Source organism: Ochotona curzoniae, unplaced genomic scaffold (assembly GCF_017591425.1).
Source record: "Ochotona curzoniae isolate NIBS_2020 unplaced genomic scaffold, NIBS_Ocur_1.0 contig_430, whole genome shotgun sequence".
Classification (NCBI taxonomy): domain Eukaryota; kingdom Metazoa; phylum Chordata; class Mammalia; order Lagomorpha; family Ochotonidae; genus Ochotona; species Ochotona curzoniae.
The window spans coordinates 16,100,955-16,118,974 of record NW_024466219.1 but is presented as its reverse complement, the minus strand read 5'-3'; the positions used below and the strand labels follow the sequence as shown (position 1 = coordinate 16,118,974).

The window sequence follows — 18,020 nt, the reverse complement described above, 5'->3', positions numbered from 1 at the left end:
TCATCTCACAGCGTCTACATTTGTTAATCAAGCGTGATCTCTCCCTGAAACTGCGGATGCAACGCAGCCAAGCGTCTGGTATTTCTGCACGCACGTCCGTCTGTCAGTCATTTCAGGTTCACCTCCTGCCCAAGCCCAACTCCATTTCCTATGCTCCTCCCACTCTCCAGGGGAGGCTTTCTCAACCAACCAAGCCCTCATTTCATTCGGTTTCATTTTCAGGGTTTTTTGATTATTTATTTGTCTCCTTTGACTAGAAAGTTCTATTGCCCATTTCTTCTTTTCAGTGTTTGCACACAGAGGCTTGGAGTTTGCTGTTTGAGGGACTGGTCTTTGCCAAATGTCCCCAGCTGAGGTTGTTGACTCTCAGTAAAAATGAAACCTCCTATTTCTAAATGGATACTACTACTAAGTTGATTTTAAAGACTGCTGCCTAGTCCATCCCCATTGTCTCTGCTGGTTTCTATCTGGAATAGAAGGGCTTTGTGTTTCCGTTGTGTTCATTGATGTTAGTTTTCATCAAGCTCCCATCAGACTGCAGCAGGTGGATGAAGAAGGGATTCTTTCAAAGAGCTGGCTCCAACCCACTCTATCTCCATTCTTGGGAGCAAAAACCCATTCACACCACAGGGTGGCACATCATCCTCAGTTTTGGCATGAGTAGCTCAAGACGTGGCTGTTCGTTCAAATGGGAGGGGGAAGAGACAGCAGATTGGAAGGGCACGGCAGAGCTGAACAGAAGATGCACAAATGATGGCTAGAGATGACAGATCTAAAAGAAGCAGGTGAAGTGTCTGAAGCCAGGGCTGGGGGCAGGATTCTTTGTACTGCCACTGCCACTGAACACAAGCCACCCTTTGCATGTGAGAGATCTAATCAGCCTTCTGGGGCATCTGGCTATTAGAATAATCCCACTAAAAACAAGCAGAGGCCCTAGGGGCTCTAAGATGCATTTTAAGTTGTTATCTTTGAATAACATCACCCTTGAAGTGCTGCTCTGCTTAAGTCAAAATCTAAAGGACAGAAGGCACAGTCTGTGTCCCCTTCTCTGGCCAAGCCATCGGCTCCTCTCCTGAGGCAGGGGTTGACAAGGGCATAATGACTCAGGACTTTGGTTATGGAAGAAACAGACCTCCTGGTCAGCCCTGGTTGCAGAAGAAAAAGGTTTCAAACAACTTCTTAGGCTACATGCCTCAGAGCAGGCAGATCTGAGACGGAAATGATGGTCCTCATTGCAAACAGAGAAGGTGAATTCTTGAGGGAAGTGGTTCTCATGGCAACAGACTGGCCAATGGTGAGCAGAAAGACTTTCTATCAAACCTCTGAGGTGGCACACAGGCTAAAGGGAAATGCTGGGGAAGCAATCCACATTAGAACTGCAACTCTTGGTGGGGAAGGGAGAAGGTGGCTGACACCATAGCCATATCTCCTTTTTCCCTCTGCTGCCAGGAAGGGCTCGGTTATCACAGACGAACCAGGAAGCTCTTTTGGCAGCCTTCCTCCTGCATCAAGAGGTAAAGGGATACAGGAGCGGCAGTGATGGAAACCTAAAAATGTATTTTATTTTGAAGTTGTGCTTTGGATTTTCCCCAATCCAACATCTGTCAAGTGACAGTCTTAGGTTCACACGAAGCATCTCCAAGCATACATACAATATTCCAGTTATCAACACTATTGTAAAGAATATACCATTGTACACAAACGTGACATACAAGTCAGACGCCACAACATTGCAATTCCCTGGAGGATCTAACTGCTCTTCTGCACGCAGGAAGTTACACGGACACCAGCCCTTCCAGTGGTCAGCTCATCCCGGCGCTGGTGTCATCGCCCCTCATCTTCTTAGGGAGAAACCCGGGCGCCCTGAGGAGGTTGGCTGGGACCAGTGTTTCCAGTTTCTAGGCTGCTGGCTGCTAAGTCCTCTGTTGTCCATGTTGGGATGCTGGTAGCCCTCCCCCACTGCTCTCCCCCCTCCCCCAACTGAGCCTTCAGAGTCCACACCAGGAAAAGGATCCAAGCCTCCAGGGGCACAGCGGGGGCTCTTGGAAGCATCATGCTGATTCTGGCAAGCACATCTAAGGAGGACTGGTTTCCCGAGGTCTGGGCGGCCAGCTCCTCTTGGCTTCTTGGTGTGAAAATCACAGTGTGCAAGTTCAGTTCCAGTTGACTATAGTGAGCTCTACTGAGGATTCTCCTCCTGTGGGCGCCTAGTCCTCCGGCCGGGCCTGTCTATCAGATACCTGGAGCACCAGCGATGGGGAAGACAGCTCGGCTCCAAGAGTGGTGGTGGCTTGGGGGAAAGGGAGCTGGTTTTCGTCAGTGACATTGTTGAGTTCCTGATGCACATCAGCAGGTGGACGCTGACCGAGGGACAGCAAACACAAGCCATGTTGCAGAGTTGGGAGAGAAATAAGGCAGGAGCCATGGCACAGGCCTAATGCACTGCATTCAGCAAGCTTTGCTCTTCCTTTCTTAGCAGAGAGAGTGCTGGAGTCTGGGAAAAGGGCAGGGTTGGGATCAGCGCAGATCAACCGGATGAATGGGAATGTCAAGTGAAGGGTGGGCTTCATTTTCAGCAATTTAACAGATCCTTGGGAATGAGAGCCCCTCTTGGCTCAGGACCTGTGTAAGTCCAGCTGACAGACAAGGACAGGCCACTGAAGAAAGCAACAAAAACCGAGATTCTAAAGCTGGTGGGTCGCCTCTTGCAGGGCAGCCCTTCCTGCTAAGGGAGGCTTCTCCTGGGTCTTGGCTGTCCTGATGGTGCTCCTTCTCACAAGTCATTTCCCACAAAGCTCCTTGTCTTCCTTCAGACCTGGCAGGAACAATCCTACCACTTCCCGGAGCACCAACAACCATCCTCACAGCTGGTCCCTGCAGGAAGAGACGCCCTCCATCTCCTCTGAACTACCAAGTCTAGTGAGCTGAAATCAAGGCACAGCTTGCGTGTTGGAAGGACTGGATGCGAGTTGCTATCTGAGGCCCAGGAAACAGGTACTGCTGGGCTGGTGTGGTTCTGAGGTGGCTGGGACGGAGAGCACTAGGGCTGGAGACTGAATTACAGTAAGCCTTAAGGTAGCATTTTTTTGCAGTTTAGAGGGAAATCAGAAAAAAAAATCATCATCCATTTTTTTCTTTGCTTTAGATTTTAACTTTGGAAGACTTTAGAGCCTGTGGGGTCAGAGTTCTCTTAACTGTCCTTGTTCTGATAAGTGAAAACAGGCTTGAACGGATAGAGTCTCGCTTGAATATGACCAGAATTCTCGAAGCCCCCGTTGGTCCCTGAAGAGACAGAGAGAGCAAGGAGAGCAAGAGAACCCTGTCCAACAGCAAAACTAAGGCTGTTCATCGGGAGCAACTTTGGGATTAGCAAAACTGAATTTAATTTTTGGATAGGATAATGCATTTTTATGTTTCTAAGTGCCAAAATAATGGGGGCAGCAGAAGAACCCATATCTTACCTTTTTCAAACCTGCCATATATGCATTAACATTCTTAAGAGTCTTTAGCCTAAAGGGAATCAACTATAAAACTTTCTTACACAGGAAAATGTCTTAAATGGAAAATGGTCCGTCAGAGACAAAGTTTCCAGGTGAGATGGCTCTATACATTCCGAGAAACTGTAAACGCTCTGTGGTAAGATGGGGCTGTACTTCTAGAGCAGGAAGGAGAGCAAAGCCAACAGCAATGAGCAAATCACAGCAACGGAGAGACGGCAGAGAAAGCCCCCGAGCCCACACAGACCCCAGGACTGTCCCTGTGCTGTTCCTGTCATGCCATTGAGGGATTTCAACGGCGAGGTTCTCTGATCCAGTTAGGACAAAGTTTGTAATGGAAACGGAGGCCCCTGGTGGCTCCTATGTGAACCGCCACAATAATAACTTAGAGACTGTCCAGGGAGCAGAAGAGGCTACACATGCGAGATGAGAAGTGTGTGTGTGTAAAATGAGGAATGGAATAGAATATCTATGAGTCTCTACAATTAGTACCCAAAACAAGATGCCACTGAAAGCTGGGTGGCAGGAGCCAACTGTCTGGTCAAGGCATGGAGGGGTCTGAGGGGACTGAGGCTTAGGCCTGTGTCCTCTTGGTTTGCCTTGTCAGATTTCACAGTGACTTGATGGGAAACGCGCTGCCTCTGGCTAACCTAAGAACGGTATTACTGCAACTGGCTGGATTACGACCACTGGGGGATGCATGGGGCGGTAGGAGGGAAGGCCAAGGAACAAGGGCTTCATTCTCAAGGTTTTGGGTGATGGGGAGGCTAATTCCTGCAAGAACAACTTAGAATCTAATCGTCAACTCAAGTCCCCAAACTAGTTAAATAGGAATATTTTAATAACAGTCAGTCCCTAGAGTCCCTTTGTCTAGGACAAATTAAATTACACCCCTCAGACAGTACAAGACTTATCAGTGGACTGTGGGGAAGCTGAGGAGTTGACACCAGGGCTGGTGGCATTTGTTTTGGGGAAGACGGTGGGCTTGGGCCGTGTGGCTGGTGGTTTGATGGGGGCGGCCATCTTAACGGACTTGACGGGTCGGAAGGCGCAGGCGATGTCCCCGGCGGTACTGGCGCTGCGCTGGAAAGCGGGCTCGGGGTCCTTGAGGAGCTGGGTGTGCAGAGGGCTGGAGGGCTCCGATGTGGGGGCAACCACTGGGGAAGTTTTGAGGGGCTCCAAGGTGTCCAGAACCACGTCGGGGGTGTGCTTGACATTGCTCTGCCGCTCGAGCTCCCGCAGCTCGTTCAGGGCCGAGTTCATGGTTGCCTCAATATCCTGAAAAACAAGGGAAAGGAGGAGATAAACCAAGCAAAGGAGAAGTCCCTGTGGCTTCTGGCTCAGCAGCGCTTTCCAGGTCATGGTAGAAAGCACCTGTGAGATGCCCAGACCACGCCACCTGGACAGAATCCTTGAACAGATAGATGCTCAGAATGTAGGGAAAGGGGACACGAGAATGTTCATTGTCTTGAGATTTAAAAAAATCATCATTATTATTATTTTGAGTGGTTGGGACATTTTGGAACTACAGTTCTTGAGTTTTAGACTAGGGACTGAAATCTTTATGGATGAAAGGACCACTAATCTGGTGGGGGGCGGCAGGTGGATAAACTAGGTTGATTAGGAATTTGGTCTTGAATATGCACAGCTTTATTATCCAATCCTTTCTGCTTTTGTAGAGGTTCCTAATGTGTGTGAGACACTTGAAAAAGAGTGGTCAAGGTGAAGTATAAGTTTTACTTTCTTGTTCTTCCAGGTCAAAAGTTAAGAGGGTTGGTTCTCCCCCACAACAACGGGGAGCTGAGGAAGAGTTCTAGAGCCAGGCCCTGAGGCTTTGGCAGGTCCCATCTCCCTGCCCACCTGGCTCTCAGGGCCTTGTGCAACTGGAGACCATTTCCTTCTACCCACCACCAAGGGAGCAACCAGGAGGGGGAGCCAAAGTTCACAGAGGTGAATCGCCTTGGCTAAGTCAGGGGAGCCCTCCAGCTCTTAGCAACAGCAGCAGGAGCCTAGGAGCTCAGGGCAGCACCAGAGAAGAGTGGCATGCGAGCTGCCTGCCTCCCAGGTAGACCACCCAGCTCTCTCACCCCGACCCCAGCTGTGCCCAGCTCCCTCACCCCACTGCAAAACTTCCTTGGGACTAGGCTTCCAGTGAAAGATTGTTCCTAGCTGAGGTCTCTGCAGAGTGACCTAGGTTTCTGCTGTGGTCCCATTTGTCACTCCCCCCAATCCCTCGTCCTACTTTGCAGCTAGTCTGTCCCAGCTGTCTACCTTTGCTGACATTCCTATTCACACCCGGCCAAGGAGGGAGCTGGGAGGATCCCCTGGTCAAGGCAGATCACAGCCAGGACCCAGGAGCTTCAACAGAGCCACAGCCAGAAGGGAAGGCTAGCAAAGCAAGACTTCTCAGGCCCATCACTCAGCCCTGGGCTTGCCAGGGAGACCTCCAGCAGACCCCAGCTCTGCCAATAGCGACCACACCAGCCTCTATTGGCCCAGGATGATGGGGCGAGGAGGCTCTCAACTCAGTTGAGACCTAAGAGGGCAACCGTGAGCTCTGGGTTCCTACCTGGTCTAATGGAAATGATAGAGTTGGGAGAGACGTCTGAGGGAGCTGCTTGGAGTGGCCCCGGTAGTCAGACTGTTAGAGGTGGGGTTGAATCTCTAATAGTTCAGGGAAAACAAAAAGTTGTCAGTGTGGTACAGGTACAGCAGGGAAAGCTAGCATCAGGCCTCTCCACTGTCCCCAAGCACTGGCTGGCACCTAGCTCCCAGCAGCCAGCGCATGGTACACCTGCTGCCTGATCATCTACCCAAGTGTGCAGGGATTTTTTCCTTGGGAATGGGATGCTGGGCGTGGGCAGAATGACACAAAAAAGGGCCAGAACCCATCTGAACCTCAGCATTCAGGCAGCTTCCCTTAAGTCAAGTAGGATCATTAAGACCCACCACTTGGGCTGAATGGACTTGATCAAAATACTACTTTGCTGATTCTTCTTGGGGCCAGAGAAAGGCAGACTGCTGGTGAAGCCATTTTACCAATCTATGTGTACAGTGCTTGCTGGACTCAGCGCAGAGCCTGGGCATGAGCCTAGTCTCTGTGCTGACAAGCAGGGGTGTGCTAAGTTGAAGTGTGTGTGGGGGTGCAGGTTCATGTTGTTGCTTCAGAGCCCCCAGTTACCTGTGCAATGACTTCAGGGTCCATGGGCCGATGGCTATTGAAGCTCTTTGACCTTCCCGCTGTGGCAGTCTTCCGGATCTGTGGACTGTCCAGCCGATTCTTGAGGGAGGAGTGGCGGCTGATGGAGTTGAGGCTCCCATGCCCGCTGATGGAACATTTATCTGGACCTTCCTTGGGGAGACTCTGGCTCATGATGGGCTGGGAGGACGGGCGGCAGCTAGCCCCCACCCCCGGGGAGGAGTCAGTCAGGGGACTGCTCAGCCCATGGCTGTCGCTACGAAACGTTTTCCGGATGCTCCCAGATTCTGGACGCTTCCTTTGCCTTCAATCACAAACAAGAGAGGGCAGTGTGACCAGGGAGCCTTGACCCTGAGGAAGCTAAGAAGTGTGAGGGAGGGACAGAATTCAGCAGCTGGGGAGTTCTAGAAGGAAGAGGGCCATGAGGCACCTTCTCCCCTCAGCCTCTTGCTCTCTCCACACAGCTGCTCCCCTCCCACCCAGGGGGCTGGGTAAAGGAGAAATGGATACTTACTTGCTGGAGGTGGGCTTTGAGTTCTTAAGATGTTAAGGTGCTGCCAGAAAAAAGCCTGCTTAGGGGAAAGTTCCTAGTGGAAGGCAGGGTCATGGAAAGCCCCTCCGTCACCTGCTTTGAACAGAAACCTAAGGCCCCAGGTGGAAATCTCCCCATCACCAAGGAGGCAGGCAAGGCTGGCAAGAGGACAGTTGAATTTTCCAACGTCTAGTGTGTCTTTTAGTACAACTCCAGCAAGACGGGGATCATTTTGGGGTTGTGACAAGAGGCTTGTTGCTTATTTTGTAGACACAGAACAGAAGAGTTTTCGAGGAGTTGCCACACTGTGGCTCGAGGGCCCAGGTTGTGCATTTTCTCAAGGTGAAAATACAGCTACATGACTCCTACATCATCCTGCACTGAGCCTGCCCTGGCTCTAGGCCGACCTGTTTCAGACTACTTAATGTCAAATGCCTTGGCGGAGTTCTAGTTGTATGGGTGTTGCCTGCTGCTGGGAAATTTCATTTTCTCTTGGAATGAGATTTTCAAAGGCCTACTCCAAGAAGCAATGAAGCTGTCAGTTCAAAGTTCAAGTAGCAGTGGGGTGGTTGTGATCTTGAGTCTCAGAAGGGAAACTGGGGTTGGGGTGGAAAGAGATGGGGAGAAGGGGAGGGGGTGGCGCTCTACAACAAGGAGGGGGCAGAGCCAGTGCTCCAAGCCAGTTCCGGTTCTGGTCACTGTTGTGGTCTTCCTCAGGGCCCGGCCCAGAACCCGGCCACTCTAGGAATCTGCCCACTGGGCACTTCTGGCTTTGTGAGTCAGCCATTCCCAAAAAGAAAATCAAAGTTTTCAGAGTGGCACCAGGTCCTGCCGAAATGACCTCTGTTTGCAAACAGTTTGCTGGTATCACTCATTCTAATCAAAGGAGGAATGGAGCCCTCCCGCCCTCTTCCTTCTGAGTGTCCAAGGTGCTGCTTTTAGTCACCTGTCCTCATGATCTTTTCCTTGCCAGACTGTGAGCACCGAGGGACCGTGTCTGATTCATTTCTGCTCAGCACAAGAGTAAATGCTAAATAGATGTGCGGGATGAAGTGGAAATGTCACAGCCTTTGCCGACTTCCTTTTTCCCCCTCAAGGACAGCTGACCACAGAGAAGGCAGATTTATGGAGTGGCTGCAGGATGCCACGTCCTGGGACCAGGCCCTGGACATCTGACGGTGTTGCTGCTTTGAGGGTGCATCGGCTTGTGAGGAATCAGGTGCAGTGAGTATACTGAGACACACTCAGGCTGCCTTGGGAACGCAGAGATAATGGAATTGGACAGCCCCCTACTCAAAGGCGTCAGGATGACTTCCCCAAAGAGGTCAATCTTTGGACTGGGTCTCAGAGGAGAGGAGAAAATGACCAGGTAAGGAAGAAGACAACAGATGTGAAGGGACCAGGAGGGCACCAGGGCACTCAGGAAACTGAAGGATTTGGGGAGGAGGTGCACTCAGTCCTAGGGGATGACAAGCCCGAGGCTGCTGTGCCCCACAGACCAGTCAGCTTCTGCTCAGGCCACAGGGCTTGTCCTCCGAGAACCCCGATACCACCCAGCACGTGAACATCTTCCCACCATTTTAGCTATTAATCTTTCAGCCCCTTTGTCCAAATGGCATCAAACAGCTGGTGGCTTAAAATATGTAGCCTAATGAATTAGCTAACTTTCCCTCTACCAACCCAGCCTTGGTTTCTGAGTTAATTATAGGTGTAAGGACCTTATGACTGTAGACTTACAATTAACATAGACTTGCGAATAAGGAAAAAATGTGATTAGCACACAATTACTTTTTACTAGCTTGCTTTCCCAGCAGGGCAATGTGCTGGAGGAAAACACAAATTTTGTTGTTGTTGTTGTTGGCCTGAATTAAATTACAACTACATGCAGTGAGCTGAAGAAGCTTCTTTACGAACTTGAAGGTGAACAAGAAGGGAAAGAGCCACATGTCCCAACCACTCCCCCTGCTACCGTGTGGTTGGAAAAAAGCCACGCGATCTGGGCAACCTGGTGTAGTTTAAAAACAACAAGCATCTTTTATTCTCCTTCCAGTCTCAGTGTCCAGAGGCTATGGTTAACAGGTTTTCAAAGTGCAAATCATTTCATTCCTCCCAAGCCAGAGGGGAATAAAAACGGTACATCATCTCCAATCCATATTCATCAGGAGCGCCCTGGGGCTTGTCATCCTGCTGGCACTGGGCCAGGTCTCAGGGTCTGGCGGAAAGAGGTCTGGAGGCTTTGGGACTTGGTGTCTGGCCCCGTGAGATGAGATTAGTTCTCCAATAACCTGAATGCCTCTGGGGAGGCGGCATCACGCAGGCGTGGAGTCCCTCTGGACAGCCAGCTCGGTGTGGTTGGAGTTAAAACCCCAGGAGGTTCCTAACGGCCACAGTGAAAGCTGGGGGTCAGAGGTAAGAGCCCGCTGGACAGGACTGGGAATCTGTAAAGGGACTAATAGGGGAGGATAAACAAAGAGCTAAAGCAACAGGAAACAAATGGAAGATGATTTCTCCTGGTGTGAAAGGGCAGAAGAAAAGGGCGCTGGGGGTTAGGCGATGGATACAGCGCTGAGGACAAAGCTTTCCTGGCAGGGAGGGGCCACAGTGCTCCCCTTCCCCCACAGGAGTGATGCAGGACAGCAGAGAGAGACAGACAGAGGCTATCTGCACGAACCCACCGGGCACACATCAGCCTGGCAGAAGACACACAAGACTCTGCATCTTGGGACAGACACGGGGCAAGGAAGATGTCAAAGACTGACATTTGAGTCAGAATTGGAAAAGAGAAGGCACCTCTGAGAAACAGTGCAAAACCATGTTGCGTCAAGTGACTGAAGCCTTGGCCAAAGTGGTAGCCCCAAGACAGCCGGGAAGGAAGGCCTGGGCCGACAGACACCGTGGGAACACAGAGCGGCGTGCCCATCCCCAGCAGGACAGCATGGTGGGGCCCTGTTCCTGCCCCAGAAGCTGGCAGAAGCTTCCTCAGCCCTGTGGGCCTCATAGCAGCCACGGACACATGCGGACTGTTAGGCTGAGGGAGCTGGGAGCCCCGTGGACAGCACAGAATGGAGGGCGACAGGCCAGAGGCTGTGAGCTGGGCATGGCAAGTCATGGAGGGGAGCAGAAAATGAAAAGCGGAGCTTACTTGTTGATGTTTGCAAGATAAATATCGGCTACATGACCCCCACTGGGACCGCTGGCCCCCGCTCTGGCTGTCACCTTTTCTTCAGGTGGCTCAGAAATGACCTCAATCTCAGACTTGGGGCTGCACCTCTCCACGACACCGTCCTCGCTGGGGGAGAAGGGGCAGGCAGGCAGGGGGGAGGGAAAACACAACAACACAAAACGTAGCGTTAGAGCGGCACGATGGCCCCCCCGGACGACACACGCGACCCCACATGACTGCGGCAGCAGTGACACCTGGCTGGGCTGGTTCTGTGAGCAGAGGCAAGGGAACCCAAGGGCCTCCCTGAGGGTGATTTAAATACGAATAAATAATCTGCTGAGTCCTAGGGATCCTTAGCTCCTCTGGAAAGCTGGGGTAGGGGACCCCTAAGTTTGAGGCCTCTGTCTTCTAACCCACAGGGCTTTCCTGAGCCTGTTGTGCTGGGGCCACTTCCTGGAGGGGGAAGTAGCAAGTCCAAGTTGTGGTTTATCTGTCAGGCAGGGACAGTCAGCTCTGCAGTGGCTCAGGAGGTGCCAGCATCCAGGCTATACTGACGTAGCCTCTCCAGTACTTGCTCTTCTGGGCCTCTCTGATGACAAAGCAAGCCCCCTTCCCCTAGCCCAACAATTCATCTTCTCTCCATCCTGTGGTGAAGTAATAATGCTAAGTTTGGGAGGGTCCTGTCCACGCACAGATGGCCACGAGGTTTGCGATGTTATCAACAGAGAGGATTTCCCTGAAGAATGAGCTTGGGGGAGGCTGGGGGCTGAGAGGGTGCTGACTCAAGATATCAATCTTCAAAAAGTAAGGGAAGGGCTAAAAACACTGACAGTACTGGATCCGAGGGAAGGGAGCTGGGGGCAGAGGCAAGGTAAAGGGGCAGGGAGGCAGGCTTGATGAAATGGGGCACAGGGCAGTCTCCTGTCTGGAGGACCTATTTAATACATGGGAAGCAAACAGCAGCTCATCCAGGGGAACCTCTGAATCCCTTTGTCCTCTGACATCCTTTTCCCTTCTCTTTTCAAACTTTCCCAAATCAACCTTATCTGGGTCAAACATAGTGGGTTACTTCCACACGACTGCTTAGGCCAGAACCCTCCTAGAAAAACTTTCTACCATTTGCAGTTGTAAGTGGAAAATGTCAGCAGCAGTGGCCCACCAGGTTAGGTTGAGCATAACTGCTTACAAAAAGGATAGAGGAGAGAAAACGTTTTCCTAATCCAATTTTCCCAACAAAGAAATGTCAAATAAAACCCCCGCGGTATCATTCATCAGGTAGAAAGGTGGATGAGCACGGATGGGGAGGCCTCTCAGAGACCCCAATCAGGGGATGACCTGCAGGGACAAGAGAGAACTGAGGGATTAAAAAAAAATCCACAGAGCGAGGAGAGGGCATCTGAGGAGCTAAGCGGTCCTCAGGAAGGCTGTGGTGTTCCCTGGGGTTGGCCTCCCCGCTACTTCCAGGGCTCCACAAAGGAAGTCTCATGCCCACAGTACAGCCAGGGGCCACCCCAAGGTGCCAGGGGCCCAACGTACGTGTCTTGGACCACGATGTACTGATGGGGGATGAGTCCGTCGATGCCATTGTGGCGGCCTTCCCACCAGTCGTCGGATGCCCGCTGGTAAAGCAGCAGGGACGCTCCTTTCTTGAAGGACAGTTCTCGTGCTGTCCGGCCCACATAGTCGAACTTGGCAATGGCCTCAATGGGCTCACACTCTGAGGGTGTGGAACAGAAGGAAACACACATTGTGGGGCCTTATGAACTCAGGAAACTGGGTGAAAAAGCTGAACCTGCCCTGGTGGGAAGATGGAGCTGGATCAGAAGTGGAGTGGCCAGGACAAAGCAGAGCCCATATGGGATGGTGTCACAGGCAGTGGCTTAACCTAATATACCACAAATATAGCCCCCTACCCTCCATCATCTGCTTGTACATTAATGTCTCTGGTGTTTTCACAGCTCTTATCATTAAGCTTGCTATATTGCATCATTAAGCATCACTTGTTTTTCTGATGAAAAAGTTACCATACTATATTTTACATAAATTATTGTTTTCTGTTTTCTCAAAGAGAAGGCATTTTTAGTTTCTATAAAGATAAAATAAATTTCCCAATCAATTTTCCAGGGAGCAAAATATGGGCATATTTTGTGAGCAATATATGAAAAAATGCACAGGAAAGTAATTTTTAAAAACTAAAAGTAATTTAAAAAAATTAAAAGGGCTTACAAATGCAATGTATTTTGCTTTTGGGTGAATTTCCATCTTCCCAATGGGGATATCAGTGCCTTTTAGGGCTGGGCATTTAGGCTAGCCATTAAGATACCTGCATTCCAGGTCAGCAGATTTAAGTTTGAATCCCATCTCTGGTTCCTGACTCAACTTCCTGCTAAGGCAGACACTAGTGGACAATGGTAATTGTTCAAGTAATATTTTTTGTAAGATTTTAATTTATTTTTATTGGAAAGTTAGATATACAGGGAGGAGGAGAGACAGAGAGGAAGACCTTCTGTCCACTGATTCACTCCCCAAGTGGCCATAATGACTGAAGCTGAGCCAATCCAAAGCCAGTAGACTGGAACCTCTTCTGGGTCTCCCACAAAGGTTCAAGGTCCCAAGGCTTTGGGCTGTCCTTGACTGCTTTCCCAGGCCACAAGCAGGGAGCTGGATGGGAAGTGCAGAGCAGCTGGGATTAGAATCAGCATCCATATGGGATCCCGGTGCGTGCAAGATGAGAACTTTAACCACTAGGCTACTGTGCTGGGCCCTGTAATTGGGTTTCTAAAACTCATGAGGGAGACCTGGATTGAGTTCCTGGCTCCTGGCTTGACTTCAGCTCCCTAGTTGCTGAAGACACTGCAGGAGTGAATCAGGAGATGACAGCTCTTTGTCTCTCAAATTCAATAATAAAAAAAATAAATAAAAATGTCTTTTCCACAAAGTTGTTATGAGGAATCAATAAATTCACTAGGAGTGAAAGTTCTTAGGACAAAGCCCAGAACATAGCAATGTTCTGCGTCTCAGTCATCGTCTCATTTTATTTATCTGGAGCAGGCTGCTGTTAGAATGGCGGGCAGAAGAAAAAGGCTCCTAGAAACTTGGAACCTGAGATGAAAGTCAAATATTCTGGCAAGTAGAGAGCAAACACCACCCTGCCTGGAAAGCCCTGATTGGTGGGTTTGCTCACGAACGGCCAGGGACCCAAGGGCTTACTCCAGGACGCAGAGCAGACCGAGGAGGCTTGTCCAAAGATCCCGGTTGCAGCTCTCTACAGCCTTGGGTATGACCTCCCTGACCTCCGTTTTCTCAGCTATGAAATAACCACCAAATCTATTTCACTAGGGATTGAGAGATATCCTATAAAACCTCTAACAGGGCAAGCACAGGGCAGTTTCTATCTCTATACTCATCCCCTTGGTTTATTTTTTCCCCCTAATAATGCGGCAGGTAAATGGTCATTCTGATCCCTTTGACATCAGGATCGAAATAAGTAATTCTAATTTTCTTTTCTCCTTTGAGAGCCTGTGCACAAATGCAGAATTCACAGCAAGGCAGGCAACAGAGAAGCTCTACAGACTGCAATTTCATTTGTGTGCCCAGGAAACTCTGAGGCTCCTTGTCAGCTGCTGAGCTTCCAGAAGCCGAAATGATCCAGAAATGGAGGTGTGGAGCTGTAGGAAGGAGGAGAAATGTGCTGGCCAGACAGCCCTCATCAATCATGGGCACTGCAGAGGGGCCCGAGCGTGACAGCTGAGCATTCCACTCCTTGATGCACAACGGCCAGGCTGCTCAGAGCTCGCTGGTCTGTGCTTTGGAAAGGGTCAACTTTTCCAGTCAGCAGGCGCAAATGGCAGGGGTTTTTGCCTCGCCATTACCACTCCCCTCTGGCTTGCTTTTGTTGGGTTCTTGGCACGCAGCTTCTGGATTTCTCAGGCTCACTGTTTTCCAAATGAATTTTCCTTCGCTTTGGTCTCTAGCTACCTGGCAGGAGCTCTCAGCTGGGATAAGGGACAGGCATGGGATAAAGGAGCTGGCAGGTGGTGCAAAAAGTGGAGGGACTTTTAAAGATCTAGTTCTTCACCAGGAAGCAGGGCCTCCTACCATCATCGCTTGTGTGATGCTCTGTGGTCACATCCTGGGTGGAATCTTCAGCAGAGGTAGTCTCTCCATGAGGGCTGTCACTGCAACCAAACCAACAAGGGATAGGGACATTAGTATTGGCTCACAGATCTTGCCTCCCCCTTCTATACCTCTTTAGGCTGTTTGAAGTAAGGACACCAGTCAACCTTACACTCTTGGTGCCCTGCATGTACAAAGACTGAAATACATCTTCAGGCGCTCTCTCCAGTGTATCATCTGCTACAGAGACTACTTGAGACTATTTGGGTCATTGAACATCTCAAGACAAAGGGAAGGCCTTTTGAAGGCAAGCAGTGCATTTTGGAATTGTTCCTCATTCTTAAGGAGGGAACATCTGGGACGGAAGACACTGGTGTTAGTGTCAGATACAACTGATCTGAAACCCAGCTCTGACACTTGGCAGTGGGTGAGTTATTTGAAACCCCTTGAGCTTCAACTACCTCAGCTGGAAAGGCAGAATTATCTGTATACTTTTCTAGATCTGGATGAGGATTCAAGGAAACAATTTAGTGAAGAGTCTGGCATAGAGCAGAGGCTTCATGGCGCTACTTCCTTTCCTCCTTCTGCCACCTTCTGCTTGAGGTCTCTAACTTGTTTTGTGGTTTAGTCTGTGTGCTGGTGAGAAAGTGGGGGAGTGAGTCACACCAGAGTGGGTAGAGAATGAGAGCAAGGGCAGCAGAATCTGCTGTGGACTAGACATTGCAAAAAGGCAGGGCATGGAAGCAAGGTCAAGTTCTTACAAAAACTCATGGAGGCTGAAATCATCTCGGGTGGACTGGAGAATGATTGCAGGGAGGGGCAGTGTTACTAGGAAAAGCCATTTCTATTTCTGATCTCCTGGATTTCAATGAAATCCTTTGGAAAAAGTATAGAGGAAACTGCTCATTTTTAAATAAAATGCCTTCCTATGGCAATAGGTAGTGACAAGTGAGGCTTTGCAGGTGCTTCTATGGAAGCAGCCTTAGAGTCTGGCTGCACAGTATACCGCTGGGGCTCTCCTTCCTCATTAAATGGTCCTTACTCTTTTAGGATGATCCACTTCCAACACTGGTTGGTGACCAGTTCAGGCCTAGCCCTGTGTGGACCAAGTCAGTTCCAAAGGAGTTTCTGGGAAGATATCCTTAGGGATTCCACTTTGTCCAATAACGTCGGCATAATCCCTCAATCTTCCGAGCCCCAACTCTTTGTGATGAGTTTGGTGACATTCTGGAAACTTTCAAGAGCCCCGGGATGCATAGGACAAAAGCAAACTCCTCCTCAGGGCTTCAGGTTCATCTATGGCAGCTACACACTAAAACCATAGTTCTGAAGCTGCTGGGAGCCCCAGAGGGCTTGCTAAAAAACAGATTGCCTCAGTCCCAGAGTGTCTGAGTCACTGGATCTGGGTGGAGCTGGAGGAGCTGTATTTCTAAGCAGCCCCATGTGACACAGATACTGTTGGTCTGTGGAGGGACCACACGTTGAAAACCACCACTCTGTGGTCAAGGCAAAATGAAGCTTTTTTAGATCTCTTCTAGTCCTAAGGTTCTATGCTTCTTTCATTCCACCTCCATTCTCCAGCAAAAAGTCCCCAAGCCTGCCACTCCTGGAGGTCCCACATGCAGCCCTCCTGCAGGTAGACCTAAATATAGGGATCCGGCTGCAGGGCTGGTCAGGCAGTGCTGAAATGTGGTGGCCTCTCCTCCCCCATGCTTCTGCCTCCCTAGCAGTCCTCCAGTGCTCCAGGCCTTGCCTCCTCCCTCATCTTAGATCACCTCACCAGCATATCTCCCTTTTCTCAATGAGGGGAGGACAGAAGCCAGGAACTTCCGAGTGGATGTCAATCTAGTCATTGGAAAAGTCCCTCTCAAGCCAAGGTCACTGACTCCTGCTTCTTAGGGACTTGAGGCCTGAGGTCAAGGGCCTCCCACTTGGCTGTGGTAGTAATGTACCCTGACTAAGCTTGTGGTTTGTCCCAGGCTGCTAATAAGTGTCAGATGCACAGCACCTAGAGATGGCTGGGGAGAACACTGGGGAAGGGTCTGGGCCCCTGGGGCTGCTGGGGGCTTGGTGCTTGCTTGAGCACTGGTCCAGAGCCTGCAGTGGTTCAAGTTTTGACGAGGACAGGCATCCTGCCTGACTTTAGGAGGGAGGCAGAACCAGAACAGGAACATCACAGGAATCTTACAAGGGAGAAACTAGCATCCCCAGGCATACATATAACACAGCTCCCTGGAGCGTACCAGCCAGCAGGTGACACCTGAATGCACCAATCTCTCTTGTTACCACAAACTGTCTTTTAGGGACAAAAGCTTTCTCTCCAACTGGCCAGCTTAGGTTCCTGCAGCTTGGACCCACATCCTGGGATCCACAGCTCAGCACAGAAGCAAGCCTAAGAGTGTCACTGGTATGATGACGCCCAGAGGCACAAATGACACTTTTGTCATTCCCTGGCCAGGAGACTCTTCTGTGGGTGTTAGGGAGAAGTAGGGACCAGCTGGCTTCTCATTAAGCCAACAGCCTCCTCTGGCCTCCCCTACCTCAGTCGATAGTAATGGGGCTGGCTGACCGAATTGGTTCCAGATGTTGAATTCAGATGGAATCCTATTTGGGTTGGTTTGTGCTTTTAGCTCAGGCAGAAACATTGTTTAGGGGAAGAGAGGAGGAGTGGTAGAAGGGACATAAGGATGCTGGGGATTAAAGAAGAGAGGCACTTGGCCTCGTGTTTAGTGGGAAAATGACACTGTGAAGTGGTATTGTGGAGGGCTCTCTGGGGTCATGGACAGTGTTCTGCACTAAGAGACAGAGAGCTGGGTTGAACCACCATCATGGGAGAGTGGCCTGAAAAATTGTCACTGGGATCTCTGGGTCTTGGCAACTTAAAATGCATGATGGATATACGATTCCAATGCTGGGAAACAATTACTGATTGATTCTTTTTAAATCTCAGTCCCCAGGCATGTCATGAGAAACCCAGCCCCTATAGAATTTAAGTCTGCTTCCAGGCGGGAGGTGGATGGTACTAACCTGCTGAACATGGAGCTTACCATTCTTTCTCTTGACAAACTGCTGAATTCATTCTAAAGTGTCACCTCTCAAACTCAGCCAGCAAATTTTGCCTCACATCTAAACTCTTCCCAGTGAGAATGGAATTCCCTGTGATGGTTTTCTCACAGCTCACAGCCCAGAGTGGAAGTGCTGCTGCCTCGTGAATAGCAGTTCTATCTATAGCTTTATAAGCTTCCTCCTGGAGGGTGTGTGTGGGGGGGTGTTCGTGTTACTGCTGCTGTTCTTGTTACCATTCAGGGTGGCCCCTCTCCACTTAGAACACAGGAGGAAGGGAGGTGCATGAATAGGTCCTTATCCGTAGTGGGGGTGGGAGGATGAGGGGGTAAGAGAAATGATTGTCCACGCCAGCCCTAGACCCTGACCAGCCATGAGCCTAGCAGTGGGAAGCTATGGGACATAAGTGTTTCCCTTTGGTGTTTGCAGGACCATCTGGCCCCTGTGCCC

General features: G+C 50.3%; 1 protein-coding gene across 5 annotated transcripts in view; it reads right to left on the bottom strand.

Annotated features, from left to right (window-relative positions):
* Nucleotides 1-1,537: 1,537 nt before the first annotated feature.
* The window catches only part of SRGAP2 (SLIT-ROBO Rho GTPase activating protein 2), a 243,698-nt gene continuing 227,215 nt past the window's right edge, over nt 1,538-18,020 (bottom strand). For 2 of the 5 annotated variants that reach the window (XM_040985549.1, XM_040985551.1), the window contains exons 19-22: nt 14,490-14,569; nt 11,928-12,108; nt 10,371-10,517; nt 7,065-9,624 (exon numbers count right to left, since the gene is read on the bottom strand). In XM_040985549.1, coding sequence (XP_040841483.1) covers nt 9,606-9,624; nt 10,371-10,517; nt 11,928-12,108; nt 14,490-14,569 — 427 coding nt within the window. In that variant the 3' untranslated portion in view covers nt 7,065-9,605. Of the gene's footprint in view, nt 4,776-6,678; nt 7,001-7,064; nt 9,678-10,370; nt 10,518-11,927; nt 12,109-14,489; nt 14,570-18,020 lie in introns of those variants that run through there. The other 3 variants (XM_040985547.1, XM_040985548.1, XM_040985550.1) reach the window with 3 other exon arrangements.